This window comes from Corvus hawaiiensis, chromosome 3 (genome assembly GCF_020740725.1).
Source record: "Corvus hawaiiensis isolate bCorHaw1 chromosome 3, bCorHaw1.pri.cur, whole genome shotgun sequence".
NCBI classification, from domain to species: domain Eukaryota; kingdom Metazoa; phylum Chordata; class Aves; order Passeriformes; family Corvidae; genus Corvus; species Corvus hawaiiensis.
The window spans coordinates 47,030,275-47,044,682 of record NC_063215.1 but is presented as its reverse complement, the minus strand read 5'-3'; the positions used below and the strand labels follow the sequence as shown (position 1 = coordinate 47,044,682).

The window sequence follows — 14,408 nt, the reverse complement described above, 5'->3', positions numbered from 1 at the left end:
ATTCAAAGTCACAAAAAATTCTGCTTCTATTGCCAATGAGTTTAAGCCTGGTTTTGATGTATGATCACATACCAGAACTGAAAGTATGGCTCTATTCATCTGTCAAACTATGTGAAGGCAATATAGCAGCTTAAAACAACAAGACTAAAGTGCAAAAGCAAGCACATCAAATTTGAACTTGAGGATTCTACATGCAATGATTAGAAGACTTAGTTTTGCAATGTTAATGATCAAACAAAAGTTATTTCATATCGAACAAATTTCTATCAACAATTTTTTACAAATTAGTCTTTTGAACATAGAAACTTCCTAAAAGAAGAAATGTAAGTTTTTCTAATAATCTAAATACAGTTTCATTTTAAAGCATATGTAATGTTATCGTCAAATTCCAATAATTTTAGGCATTTTGATACTTGCACAACTGAGTACCTAGGAAGAGGGTTGTGTGGAAGATGCACATTACCAATGCTGACCTTTCTGCTCGCAGCTGAAGTGAAAATTTTCCTGGTGTCCCTTCTATGGAGTCTTCACTTCCTGATCTGGTGATATGCTCATTACAAATTAATTGTCCACTTTCATCATTAAATGATGTGCACAGCTTTTGCTCTGCTAAGCAGTTATTATTACTTCTGTCAAGATTATTCATCATCATAGTTGGTTCTTCAAAATCTACCTTCTCTTCATCTGAAATAGTCAAAGAGAATACATTTTGTTCAAGTGCTCTTATGAATTACTGCTTGTCGTGCTACATTATCAAAATTTGCTTGTATCAAAAGCTGAGAAAGCTTAAGACTATTAAGAGTAAAGTTGTCAATGTCTTCTTATGAACAGTATTTCTTAAAGTCTTTTGGGTTTGTGTTTTAAAGTTTTAATATTCCATCTTCTTTTATTTCTCTCTTACCAATGAGTGGATTGTACCTTGAGAAAAAAGTGACTGTATTTCAGGACCTGAATATTATGAAGGAACTCAGGAAAAAGGCAGCTGTTAATCCTGTAGCTTCTGTGTATACACAATAAGAACCTCCACAAAAAACCCCCTCACATAAACATTTGCATGATCCCAAAAGGGGAGAAGGAATCAAGGCAGGTTACAACTACATTAGCTTCTCAACTTCTTCAACAATTCAATTAGTAACATCAACTTATTAAGGATACATGAAGGGGTACATTATATAAAGATATATTTATAGAATAAATACATAATAATGAAGTAAAGTTTAGTACTTTTTACATATTTTGCAATAAGGTAAAAAGTGAGATATTCAGTTTATCGTGTAAAGTAACAATCCTGGGCAATGCAAGAATTGTCATTATACCAAATGAGTCTTCCTTCAATAAAGACAGAGTCCCAGCACACTTCATTATGAGCAAACATGCAGGAAGCCAAGATGCCATTTCCCATCTGCAAGAAAATTACTTTTAAATCCCACATTTAGTGACCTTTATTAAGTCTCCACTAATGAAACTCTTAACAACAAATACAATGTAGTTGGAAGCCTGTCAAGCCATATCATTCCTTTTTATTTCTCCTTTTATGCTCAATAATCTGTCAAGGAATCTCCTTAGATGATGGCATCTCGTTATCTCTTAAAACATGTCAGCATTTAATGTTAATTTTACGCACTGAAGACAACTTTCAGTAAAATTCCATTACTTGGAAACCTATAGGAAAAAGGGGCATCTGAGTAGCTTTCAACTCACTTTCAGCAGTGCAAGCCAGCATCATTTTGGGAAACCAGAGTTTCAAAACTGCCTTAAACCCATTTAAATACTTCCAAAATTCACACTGAAAGGACACAGAGGTCCTTTCATATATTAATAATTCATGTAATTACCAATATTAAAACCCATCATGCAGTTGTTTTTCTAGCAAACAAGATGTATCAAAATGTTCTCACTCTGACCCAGAGGAACCGCTTGAGCAGAAAATAAATCTCCCAGAGAAGTTGTTCTAAATAAGTCTTTCCCAGCACTGCTGACTTTTCTAACCTCTGCAGCATCAGCAGGAGGTTTTGGAAGGAAAACAGAAGAATCTTCATCTTTTTCAGAAGTGATTAGTACTCGTTTCTGTGACAAAGATAAAGGAGACTTTTAAAACAAAGCACAGATAATTTAATTTTCATGTAAGTAAAAATTAAAAAAAAAAAAAAGAAACCCACATAATTTCTAACAAAGGGCTAAATTCAGAACGGAACAGAAGTTACATTGGCTTGCTCATTAAGAAATTTTCATATCCTGAATCTAATGATACCATTCCACCAAACAAACCAGATGTCTATACCATTATCCCCACAGAAAGCCATTTAAAAGCCAACATTCAGGGGCGCAGAAAACAAAAACTAGCTTGAGTAGAACAACTCAGAATTATTTATTCCTCATAAATACTCATTTAACTACATCTGAAGCAAGCTTATTTATCAAAGAAAATATTGTGCCAACGACTATTGCGAACAATTCTAGAGATACATCTATTCTTTGATTTGTTTTTGAGCATTAAAACAGCATTTCCAAAACACTTCAAATATGTTCACATCCTATGTACTACTTCCTATCACACTGAGACAAATCATGCAGATCCAGAAACATCAAAGTCCTAGTTTTATGACAGTATCTTGCATCTTAGAGGATGCGAATAAGCCCCCAAATCTCTATATCAAGCACTTGTTCTGCCCTTGCCCTACATAAAAGCACTGACCTCTAAGATTGATAGCAATTTCCTTAAAATAAAGAATCCACTAGAAAGTCTCCAGCTGATTCTTCAGAGCTCTCCACAGTATTAGCTGAAGAAGCCAACAGATGAGACCAACTCCCCACAACCATCATCATTAACACAAGCTCTCCATTTACAGCGTACTAACTTATCTCCATTGATAAAGCAAATCACTGATAAGATCCTCCCTGGTCTCCTCCAGGCTGAAAGTTCTCCTTTCTCTCTGTCCCTTCATCACCTTTGTGGCCATTCATCAGATTCTCTCCAGTAGCTCCATGTCTTTCTTGTACTGTGGAGCCCAGAACTGGATACAGCACTCCAGGCGTGACCTTACCAGTGTCGAGTAGAGAAAAAGGATCATTTCCCTCAACCTGCTGGCAAAACCCCTTCTAATGCAGCCCCAGATACCATCAGCCACTTTCCTAGCAGCAAGGGCACATTGTTGGCTCACGTTCACGCTCATGAACTTCATCTATTTTAGTAAACTTACACAAGAAAGCTGAATCAAGTATTCGTCTTCTGATTCTTGCTAATGTCACTTAGAATCATAAAGCCATACAGCAATATTTAAGTAGCTTAAATTATTTTCAGGTCTCTTTTGGGGAAAAAAAGACAAAACTGACTTTTTAAGTCTCAGACTGACATGACAATAAGTCTCCATTTTCCCCCAACGTCTTTAAATCTTTTCCTAACACTACTGAGACACTGTATGGGTACTGCATGAGTTATTTCCAGAGTACTTACATTAGCCAGTGGGCTCAGACGAACACCAGAAAGTGGTCTTGATTCAGCCAAATCAAAACTGGATGCATCAAGACTAACCAAGAAATGAAACATAGTTAGAATAAAGCAGACCCAGTGTTTTGCAATCACTTGGGTTTTTTAATTGCATGCTTTTTCCCTTTGCCAGTGAATACGGAGAAAGGGAAGAAAGGAAAAGTGACAAGAGCACTTCACGCCAACAAAACTCCACCTAGAAATAATTTTGAAGTAGTATAAGCTTTGTTTGAAAATGAGCATTTCAAACTTCAGGACCTAAAATTTTACATTTAGAAGATCCCAGAAGGCTCTGAAAAAAGATCTAGCATATAGGTTATAGGAAACAAGCAAGCTTTCACATGTTCTAGGAAAAAAGCTGAAGACTATCTCAATTAAAAGCATTCAAATGTCTCAAGAAAAGGTAAGTAACAGACTTATATTCTTATACTATTCTCCACATAGAAAACTAGTGTAATGACTGCCTCTGGTAGCTCTAATCCACAGGAACTTCCTGGACATGTAGATTAACACCAACAGTAAGGACCATTAGAAGAAGGCAAAGGATGTGATTAGGAATACAGATTAACACAGGGAAAATAATCACCGGAAGCATAACTACAGAATCAAATCTCTTGCTGCTAAAGGATATTTGAAAAAATCTTAAAGCCATGGTACCTAAAAACTGAAGCGGGTCTATTTTGAGGACATCGTGAGGATCGAGACCCAAAAAGTTTCCTTTGTTCATCTGCAGGTGTGAATGGTCTCTGAGTTCTTACTGTTCGTAGAGCACCTCTGGCTTCATTTACAATATCAGAACTGGTCGTAGGCTTTGCCACTGACAGCCGGTAGAACGGCTCTGGTTTTTTTCTATTTTCAGTCTTTGAAGCTTGCATTCCTCTGCAGAGTACTGCACAGGAAGAACACTGGAAGACACATGTGAAAGGCACAAAATATTATACTAGTTTTAAATTACAAACTATTAATTCATCACTGGTTATGCTACCACAATATAGTTTAAAAGGGTAACTAAATCCTAGACAGTGCTGAAATAGTGGGAAATAAGGTACATTGATATTGCATTTCCCTCTCTATTCCCCAGTTCTGTAGGAAAATACTCAAGAACAGAAAGCATCTGACATGAAGAACCTGCCTTCAGTTTTTTTACAGGGAGCTAAAATACATCACTGTTCCTCATGGCCAAATGTGGTCATCTACAATTCCATAGAAAATCTGTTTCTTGACACCTGATTACTTAGGAAACATCACAGCCAAAAAAAGATTCAATAATATGCTATAAAGAGACCAGGTTTTTCCAACGTAGGAAAAACCCGATATATATTATTGACCTTAGCAAGAGCAGCTTCCTAATAGGTTCAAGAGGCATCATTATCAGTAACTTAAACACAGTTATCAGCAATTGATAAGCAGAGACAAGGAAGAACAAGCAATCCATTTTTTTCCTCTTAAAGAAATGAGTCCCCAGCCCATCCCCAAGAACATGCAAAGAAAGACAACACTAATGTAAGTCATCAACCCAAACTTCCAATCAGCATTCTGTCCTGCTGCAGTTTCTGGGAAATGCAGTGGGCAGTGACAGACTTGTTCCATCACCCCCTGGGCCCTGCACAACCCATCACTATCATGGTGCAGTTCTCTGTAGGTATCATCCTTGTTATTTTACAGCAAACTCATCATGAGTCTTACACCATCCAAAATTCCTCTTCTGCTTTTCAAACTTACCTAAAAAGAAAAATATGTTTCTGCACTGTGACTCAGACCATCTGGCAACTTGTATTCTCTCACACAGTTTATGACAATGAACTGACAGTGGATCAGACACCATCATCTTGGTTATTTCTAAACTATGGAGTGAAAAAAGTTCTTACATCCTTAGTTTGTTAGTTCAGTTCTTCCTGTTCTGCAGTTTTACTTTTCCAACTGCTTCTGCTTTCTTTAAGAGCCTGCACATTCTGGCACAGGCTCTTAAAGAACTATGCAACATAGAACTGGATGCTAAGGTAAAATGCACTAACCTCTTTTGCTAAATCATGCATAATTAAAAAACCCACAGGAACAGATCAGGAGCCTGAGACTATCAGTGTTTTTAATATTTCTGACTACCATCAATATATTACTTATCTTCGCTGTGGCTGAATTTTGTTCTCTATGCTCCTTACTCTTCCCGCTATTACAATGTGATTAAAAAAAAGTAAGGAGTTCCACTGCAGCTGTCTGTTTGGAGAAATTATACAGTCAGTCCTCACTAAAAAAGGAAGGTAGACTATCATTCCCTATTCCCCCAGCTACTGGGAGCCAGAATTTTGACCTTAAGTGGAAGACCTTCTGTGTAGGTCTTATGTCTGATACAGTTGGGAACAGTCCTGTGCAGGGCTGGGAGTTGGAATTCATGATCCTTGTGAGTTCCTTCCAACTCAGCATATTGTGTGACTCCGTAATTTTGCTCTCCAATCCCAGCAGGTAGCAGACAGAGGGAATGCTGCAGTGCTGATGGGGACAGCATAACTGGTACACACAGATCTTGTCCCTCACTACTGTCACCATTTCCCAAGTAGCCTTTAACTTGCACAGCTGAAGAGCTGCTCTCTGACTCTCTGCTGAAAGGTAGAAGAGTATCACAGCAGTGTCTGAAAAGCCATACTTGGGCGCTTGTCTTTATTCCCCAGTTGTTTACTCCAGAAGTCTGGTCTTTGCTGTACAGGAAGATTTTGAAGCAGTAGACAGCAGTACAAGATCCACACATTAGTCCAAGCAATGTCCAAAAGCGAGAGAGCTGTACCCTCACGGCTCTTATCTCAGTTCAGTCAAGATGAGAGAAGCATGGCTGACTGCATGAGATGTCATGCATGTCTCAAGACCAGTGTCATTTAATTGCCGTGGTGCAGAGTGGGTATACCTGCAATCACTAAGTACAGTGAAGAGAAGCCCTGTACTCAAGCTGTGAACACTCCTCTCTCTGACATCTGAATCCATGTTCTGTCTGCCCTAGCAAATCTCTGGAATGGTTAGCACACAGGTACAGGTTTGGTAAGAATCCCACAATCACTGAGGTTGGAAGAAACCTTTAAGATCATCAAGTCCAACAGCCAACCCCGCACTACCTCTGTAACCCCTAAACCACATCATCCAGTGCCAGATCCAGATGCCTCCTAAACACGTCCAAGGTTGGTAACTCCAGCACCTTCCTGGCCAATCTATACCAATGCATGGCCATCCTTAGAGTGATGATTTTTTTTTTTTCTAATATCTAACCTGCATCTCCCCTGTCTCAGCTTAAGGCCATTTCCTCTTGTCCTTTCACCGCAGACACGTTAGAAGAGATGGGCTCCTCCTCACTACAATCTCCTTTCAGGAATATGCAAATAATAGCAATTATTAGACATAATTCTGAACAGCAGCAACTCACCAATCACAACTGATGCACTTTCACCCTGGTGAAATTCTGACGCATAGAAATCGCTATCAAAGAGAAAAAAGAACAAAATTACAAGTTGAGTCCACAACCCTCAGCGGAGTAGGGTTTCCAGCGCAGCCGTGGGGACAACATGTCCAAGAGGAACACCCCAAATAAGCAGCACCTGTGGAATAAACGCTGTCCCAACCCAAACCCGGCAATCAAGCCTCTCTCCCGGGCACGTGAAAGCCGCCGGGAAGCGGCACTGGGGTTCTGTCTCTCCGGCCGCTTTCCAAAGCCTCCCGCCCCACTTACCGCACAGTCCGACCCTTCGCCCCCGCCCGGCCAGGCGGTACCCCCAGGGACGAGCACTACGGCCGGGGGGCCACCGGGCGTTGCCGGGGCACTCGGTCGGGACCCGCCCCCGCCCCCGCGGGGCCGCCGCCTCGCCCAGCCGCCCGCCGTTCCCACAGCAACCGCGCGCACCGCGCCGCCGCGACGGGCCGGCCCGGCACCCCGAGGCGCACGCGCGGGCACCTGCGGGCGCGTGCGCGGCGCGGCAGCCGCCTGCTCGTGATGGCGGGCCCAGATTTAGGGGATGGCGGCCCCAAGTCCCAGGGATGGCAGCCCCAAGTCCCAGGGATGGCGTCCGCAAAGCCTAGGGGCAGTGCCAGTGCCGGCTCCTGTCGCGGCGTTGGCCCGCAGGACGGTGGGTTCCTGGTGGAGGGCTCTCCGCCGTGGCCAGTCCTGGCCCACGTTTAGGGAGGGCGTGGTCGCGGCTGGCACAAGCCCACGGCACAGCTGGCAGAAGTCACTCGGTGTGACCTGCTGTTGTTGCCAGTTTAGGGACGCTAAACACAGACACGGGGCCCGATATAGACAGGAGACGGTTTTTATTCTGTGCAGGGCGCAACGTGGAAGTTTTACACAAATCAAGCACTCAAGATTCTCAAAAATTTACAGAATCACTGAATCGATTACCTTGGAAAAGACCTCTGATATCATCGAGTCCAACCTATGACTGAACACCACCATGTCAACTATACCATGGCACTAAGTGCCACATCCAGTCTTTCCTTAAACACCTCCAAGGGACAGTGACTCCACCACCTCCATGAGCAGTCCATTTCAATTACACTAAATACACAGCAAACAAAGAAATCACAGTTCATTGGCGAATTCTCCTATTAATTAGTATTTTTCATTCTATTGGTTTAATGATTCTCTTGCTTCTTACGGTAATTAGTCCTCATGCTCAATCTTTCTCTTCTTTTGAGTTGGTGGGTTTCTTGAGTTGGCGGTCACTGGTGGTTGAGTCTCCGTGGTGGCTGGAATCAAGAGGCTGTGAACTGGCTCTGATTTCCTGCATTATAAAGGGCACAGGACCTGTGGCCAGACAGGTGACAAGAGATGTAGCAAGTGACAATAGACAGACAGATGATACAGCAGGAGCTGACAAGTCACAGGATGACCCCAGATGATTAGATGAAATCCCAGGTGGTCCTTTATTCAGGGTCACTCCTTTAAAGCTATGGCGCCGGTTTCAATGATAAGGCAAGACTCTTTCCCAACCCCCTTCTCATTCTCTGTAACTCTCTGGGCGAATTGTTAGCTGTTTCTGACTCTTGGAGTGTCAGCATCATTGTGATACCTTCTCTGAGAGCTCAGATTTACAGGTTCAAAATGGAGACATTGAAAGTTTTCCACAGTCAAAACTGGGCTCAGACACAGTGCAGGAGCAGCCACAAACTCGTGTCCTGTCCCTGGGTCACTCTGGTCAGGCAGTGAAGGTTAGATTGCTCACCTTAGTGGTTCCCTGGCAGGGCAGAAGTGCTGTCGCATCTCCCGCTTGCCTCCTGTTCTCTGGAAGGCCGAAAGATTAACATTTCCACATTGGCTGCAGCAAAGCAGCAAATGGGCCCCACAGCCTACATGGCTTTGTTGGAGTGGCACAAAGGGGTCACTTGCAGTGACTTCCCCAGGCTGCCTCCTGGCAAGGTCCCACCAAAAATGTATCCCCCTCCAGGTTTCAGGATCCCGTTGGCCGGGTGCACCGGAGGCTCGCTGAATAGCTCCCTTGCATGCCTCCTGCTATTGCAATGGGTAATGCAATCACGGCCTGTATCAGAAAATCTCCAGACATGTAACAACAACAAAGACAGGCCTTTTGTGGCAAGTGGGTTGTTCATGACTGACAAGGACAGTCTTTGTTCGCTATCTCTGAATGCATTTTGAAATTTATCTAAAAACTGCTGTAGGAGGGTAGTTGTTACCTCTTTGTGAATAATAGAAAAAGACAACAAATACAGCTCCATCTGACCAAGCTTCTTCCTTTGTTCTTTTATTACATACTTCAGATATATCTGAAAGCACAAATAAATTCATCTTGTACATATATTTATATGTAAATATATATATATCTTACTAGCTTGAAGTTCCTTTTGCTAATCGCTTGCTAATGTAACTTTTACTTTTTCATGTTTGCTACACAAGAACCCTATGGATATTTTAAATTTAATTGGTCTTTCTGATTTTTATTATAAGCTTTGTTATGCCCCTCTCTTCTAGAAAAATACCCTCTTCCAGTTCCTTTTTTGATTCTGACAGGCATTACAATAGCAGTAAAAAGATCTCAGTGTGTAACACTACCGGGTTTACATAACACATGCCATTATCTCTGCCAGCTTCTACTTTATCTCTAATTATTAGACATCTAGTCCTCTTTCTTTTGCAGCCAAGTTCAACACCTCATAAGTAATGAAAACCTTGTTATTATTGTACCCTCTCTTCTTTGTATATTCTTCTTTAAAAGCCAAAACAATGTGTGTGTGCACGTGCCATGTATGCTATTTTCAGATCATTCACAGTTAGCTCATTTTCTGTTACTTTCTTCTGAATCTTTCTTTTATTGAAATAATACAAGGGAAGTTTCACAGAAAAATGTGTAGATCTGTTTCCTGGTAAAGCCAGTTTGAATTTCTTTTTACTGTTATCTCATCATTCTTTAAACAATTTTTCAATCCACCCGGTTAAACCCACTAAGCCTCCTTTCTTGGCTTCTTCTTTAATCGTTTTCATATGCACATTATTTTTCCTCTCTGCTTTCTAGGTCATCAAATTGAAAAGTTAAATTTTATTCATTTTCTGAGCTTTAGCAATTACAGCAAATATTTCTTTTGTGATGTCTCTGCTGTGTCTCAACTGGTACAACTTTCTCACTTAAATCCTTTCTCTCCTGTGCTTTTTATTGAACGAATTCTCTCAGCACCTCTTTTAAATGTAGGTACATAATTAAATCTTGTTTGCAGTAACAGTGCTTTAGGATGGAAATATCATCAAAACCTATAAACTGACTTGGTCTAGGTAAGCTAGTATTTGCTGAAGTGATTGCTAAGGTAAAAGCAGTGTGTTCTGAACATTTCTGCCTAACTAATGAAAAAATACAAAGTATTCAATTATGTCATATTCATTCAAATTACTTTTTTAAAAAAATTTTGTTTGATTTGAAAATCACAAAAGGGATTTTGTGCTGGTATCCAGTCTCAGATTTTGGTCTGGCTAACTTAAATCTGTCTAGAGATGAAACTTAACCTGAATATCCTAACATACCAGGGCTATATTTCAATGCAATTCAGAATTAGTTAACAGTGTTAAGCACTTTGCCCAGCAAGTGTTCACTGATCACATTTGCTGCTTCTAGTTTCTGACCTGTAAAAGCAGCCTCCAGTGCCACTTGAGCAGCACAAGTGGCAATGCAGCCCCCATTTGTTCATATTCCTTTCCTCTTTTTCAAAACTAAACAACAGTTGCACCGCCAGTCTGGACAAAAATCTTCCTGTCATATTCAGCCTTGCACAAACCATCTGACACGTGCTGGTTAACAAGCTCTGTTTTGTATCACTTGTAGATCATTACAAAGGCAAGTGGAGCAGTTCATTTTACAGCAACCCCTATACCAAGCGGCCTAATAAGTTTTGGTAAAATAAGTTTATGAAGATCTCCATTACATGCAGCAGGGAAATGTGTCACAGGAAAGAGTGCTGGGTATACGATGAGGTGACTAGTTGGTGGGTTCATGGAGATCAGTGTACGCTGTTTATCTTAAGTAAGGCTCTTGGCTGTCTCCCATTACACCCTGACAGACAAACTGATGGAGCATGGGCTATTAGGATGGATATGGAGCTGCACTGAAATTTGGCAGAACTGCAGAGTTCAAGGGATTGAGATTGGCTGCACAAAATGCAGCTGGGGACCACTCATCCTCAGGGTGTGCCCTCAGCAAGTTTACAGATGAAACTGGGTGGAGTGACTGGTACATCGGATGGTTGTGCTGCCATTCAGAGGGACCTGAACAGGCTGGAGACCTGGGCCAAGAGGGATCTCAAGAAGTACAACAAAGGGAAATGTGAAGTGAAGTCCTGCACCTAGAGAGGAATAACCCCATGCACCAGTACATGCCGGGGACCAACTGGCTGGAAAGGAGCTTGGCAGAAAAGAACGTGGGGATCCCAGCTGACGTTAGTTGAACCAGCAGTGTGCCCTTGCTGCACAGGTGGCCAACAGCCTCTTGGGCTGCATTAGGAAAAGCACTGCCAGCAAGTAGACAGAAGTGATGCTTTCCTTCTACACAGCATCAGTGAGACCACAACTGCAGCACTGGATCCAGTCATGGTGTTCCCAGTACAACAGCGACATACTGGAGTCTAGAGAAGGGCCACTAAGATGACTAAGGGACTGGAGCATCTTTAGTATGAGGAAAGGCTGAGACGGCTGGGACTGTTCAGCCTGGAGAGGAGAAGGCTCTGGTGGGTACTTATCCATGTGTATAAATATCTGAAGGAAGGGTGCAAAGAAGATGGAGACAGACTTCTTGGTGGTGCCCAGTGAAATAACAAGAGGAAGAAGGCACAAATTGAAATACAGGAAACTCCATTTAAACATAAAACCAAATTTCTGTGATGAGAGTGGTCAAACACTAAAACAGGCTGTTCATAGAGCTTGTATGGTCTCCATCTTTGGCAGTATTAAAAATCTGGTTGAAAAAATCCCCGATCAACCTACTCCAGTTAACTGCTTTGAGCAAGGGGGTTGGACTAGGTGGTCTCCAGGGTTTTTTTCAAACCTTAAATATTCTGTGATAGATGTAAATTTTTAAAAATTTCTTAAAATCTTTTTCAGATTTGGCTGAAATTTTAGATTTTGGAAATTGCCATAATCAATCTCTAGCTTGCATTGCTTAGTGTAGTTTGACCACTGCATCCTCCAAACTCTGCCCCTTACCCTCTCTCTGACCAGCTACTGATTCCCTCCATGCTCAGTGCTCAACCCTCCAGCCAAAAGCTGAGATTTCCCAGTGAAGTTGCACTAGCTTCCCAAGTGAAATATCCTTCAGTTGTACCCATGTTTGTGCTGACACACAGCATGCAAAGACTTCTTCTACCAGCTAACTAAGCATTGTCAGCAACCTACCAGCTTCACACCCACTACGTAATTGTCCCTACATCAATGATTGCTTTCATTGATTTCCTGATATTTCTGCTGCCTCTGCCAGTGGCTGGAAATCCCTGGCATGTTAGTGAAATGCCTGCTTTTCCTCTGCCTTTTGACACAGCTAGACGGACAGAACTCCACATGACTTTGGTTTAAGACCCAAATTTCTTCAGGCCAGGCAGGAAGAAATATTGGAGAAACAGCCTTTTTTGAGGAATAAATAGATTTGGAAGAAAAATGGGAAGGTCATTGAATGTTGCAATCCAACACAGAGCCTATAAAACTGAGTTAAGAACCAGTGAAGGGTGAAAAAGAAAGGGCATTTTTTTTTCTCAGAAGATACAACCTTCAGTTTAGTGGTTCAAGGTGTTTCTTTTATGAGCGTTTTGTTGTGCAAAACTTACGATGGCTGTGCATTCATTATGAAGCATACTGAGCTCAGACACTGTGCTTAAAATTCACAGAAGCCTGTGGTGAAGAATACCAAGAACTGACTAAATTGGAAGGGATTTTTGGGCACAGAGATGTGGATAAAGTCAAAACTGTTGAGATACAGAACCCATTAGGGAGCTCACTGAATACACATAGCTGATTGAGTAAGGGGATTCACTGAATAGAGCTGGTGCATTAACAGGGTGATCTTACTTACTTTCTCAAGGTATCTACATCAGCATTCCTTGTGTTTCCACCAAACAGATTCTCCTGTCAAGTTTTATCTGGTGGGAGGGCATATTAAGAGTACTGAATTGTTAGTTTTCAGCAAAAGTTCAAAAGTCATAGGATCATAGAATGGTTTGGGTTGGAAGGGACCTTAAACATCATATAGTTCCAACCCCGTGCAATGGACAGGGGCACCTTCCACTAGACCAGGTTGTTCCAAGCCCCATCCAACCTGGCCTTGAACACTGCCAGGGATGGGGCATCCACAACTTCTCTGGGCAACCTGTTCCAGGTCTCACCATCCTCACAGTAAAGATTTTTTTCCTAATATCTAATCTAAACCTTTTCTCTTCCAGTTTAAAGCCATTCCCCCTTATCCTGTCATGACATGCCCTTGTAAAAAGTCCCTATCCAGATCTCTTGTAGCCCCTTTTAGGTACTGTAAAGTGCTGTAAGGTCTCCCCAGAGCCTTCTCTTCTACTGGCTGAACAACCCCAACTCTCTTAGCCTGTTTTCATGTACGCAGAGGCTGCCTGCAGACCACAGGTGCTGCAGGTCGATAACATGTCAGACTCATTGTTTGGAACTTGGCTTGCACATGTGGTTATGCACAAGTCCAGCAGGTTCTGTTCCTACATATGGTCTCTAAGCTCTGTGTGTCTTCCATACATCTGTATATTCTACATGTATGATAGCTGTCTAAGGAATCCACTGGTCTCTAATATCTGGAAATGTCATAGAAAAATACAAAGCACTGTCTCTGCCTCTGTGTTGAATTCAGGAAACAGGATGAAACTCCACTCAAGTGGAGGGCCCCTATGAGACCCTTCATGTGTTTTGCAGGAGACTGCTAAATTAAAGTTTTGTGGGTTGGTGTTATTTTTTTCCTGTTAGAGCATTTTTGTTTTCACAAACACCTTTCCAACCAGATCTGCCTTGTCTTTGCTGCCAGGGTTGGCTTTGTAGCTCTATTAATGACAACCGTTTAGATGGGAAGGAAAGCATGGGCTTTCTCACAAACAGCACTGATATAAAATACTCTCTAGAGAGATCACCACAGAGAAGCACTGTTTTTATATATTCAAAACAAGATGAGACTGAATTGGACATAAACCTTATTTACTGTTCCACCACAATCAGCAAAGCTCATTGTATCAGGTTCATTTCTGATTTCCAGTACATTACCCAGCATGAAAAGACTGTGCAGCAGGAAATACTTAATTTTGTATAGCTTACTGAACTCTGAGCACCTCAAATAATGCCAAAATGCCCAGATTGGCACAGCTTTCCAGAATGCTGGCACCACCTATTTCCCCACTGTCTTCTCTTTAAGCAGCTCTTAACTCAGAGTGAATGTGCTGTGAGGATAACACAAAC

The 14,408-nt window shown here is 41.7% G+C and overlaps 2 protein-coding genes across 14 annotated transcripts in view; both read right to left on the bottom strand.

The window, feature by feature from the left end:
- Positions 1-7,437, bottom strand: part of ARMC2 (armadillo repeat containing 2) — a 61,322-nt gene extending 53,885 nt beyond the window's left edge. Inside the window, exons 1-7 of one of the 7 annotated variants that reach the window (XM_048297296.1) lie at positions 7,197-7,328; positions 6,894-6,946; positions 4,620-4,720; positions 4,145-4,392; positions 3,455-3,527; positions 1,899-2,067; positions 474-684 (exon numbers count right to left, since the gene is read on the bottom strand). In XM_048297296.1, coding sequence (XP_048153253.1) covers positions 474-684; positions 1,899-2,067; positions 3,455-3,527; positions 4,145-4,362 — 671 coding nt within the window. In that variant the 5' untranslated portion in view covers positions 4,363-4,392; positions 4,620-4,720; positions 6,894-6,946; positions 7,197-7,328. Of the gene's footprint in view, positions 1-473; positions 685-1,835; positions 2,068-3,454; positions 3,528-4,144; positions 4,393-4,619; positions 4,721-6,893; positions 6,947-7,196; positions 7,329-7,418 lie in introns of those variants that run through there. The other 6 variants (XM_048297297.1, XM_048297295.1, XM_048297298.1 and 3 more) reach the window with 6 other exon arrangements.
- Positions 7,438-7,920: 483 nt separating this feature from the next.
- The window catches only part of LOC125322922, a 34,317-nt gene continuing 27,829 nt past the window's right edge, over positions 7,921-14,408 (bottom strand). For 5 of the 7 annotated variants that reach the window (XR_007202279.1, XR_007202278.1, XR_007202277.1 and 2 more), the window contains exon 4: positions 7,921-9,244. The gene's annotated coding sequence lies outside the window, so the exon portion shown is untranslated. The remainder of the gene's footprint in view (positions 9,245-14,408) is intronic. The other 2 variants (XM_048297322.1, XM_048297324.1) reach the window with 2 other exon arrangements.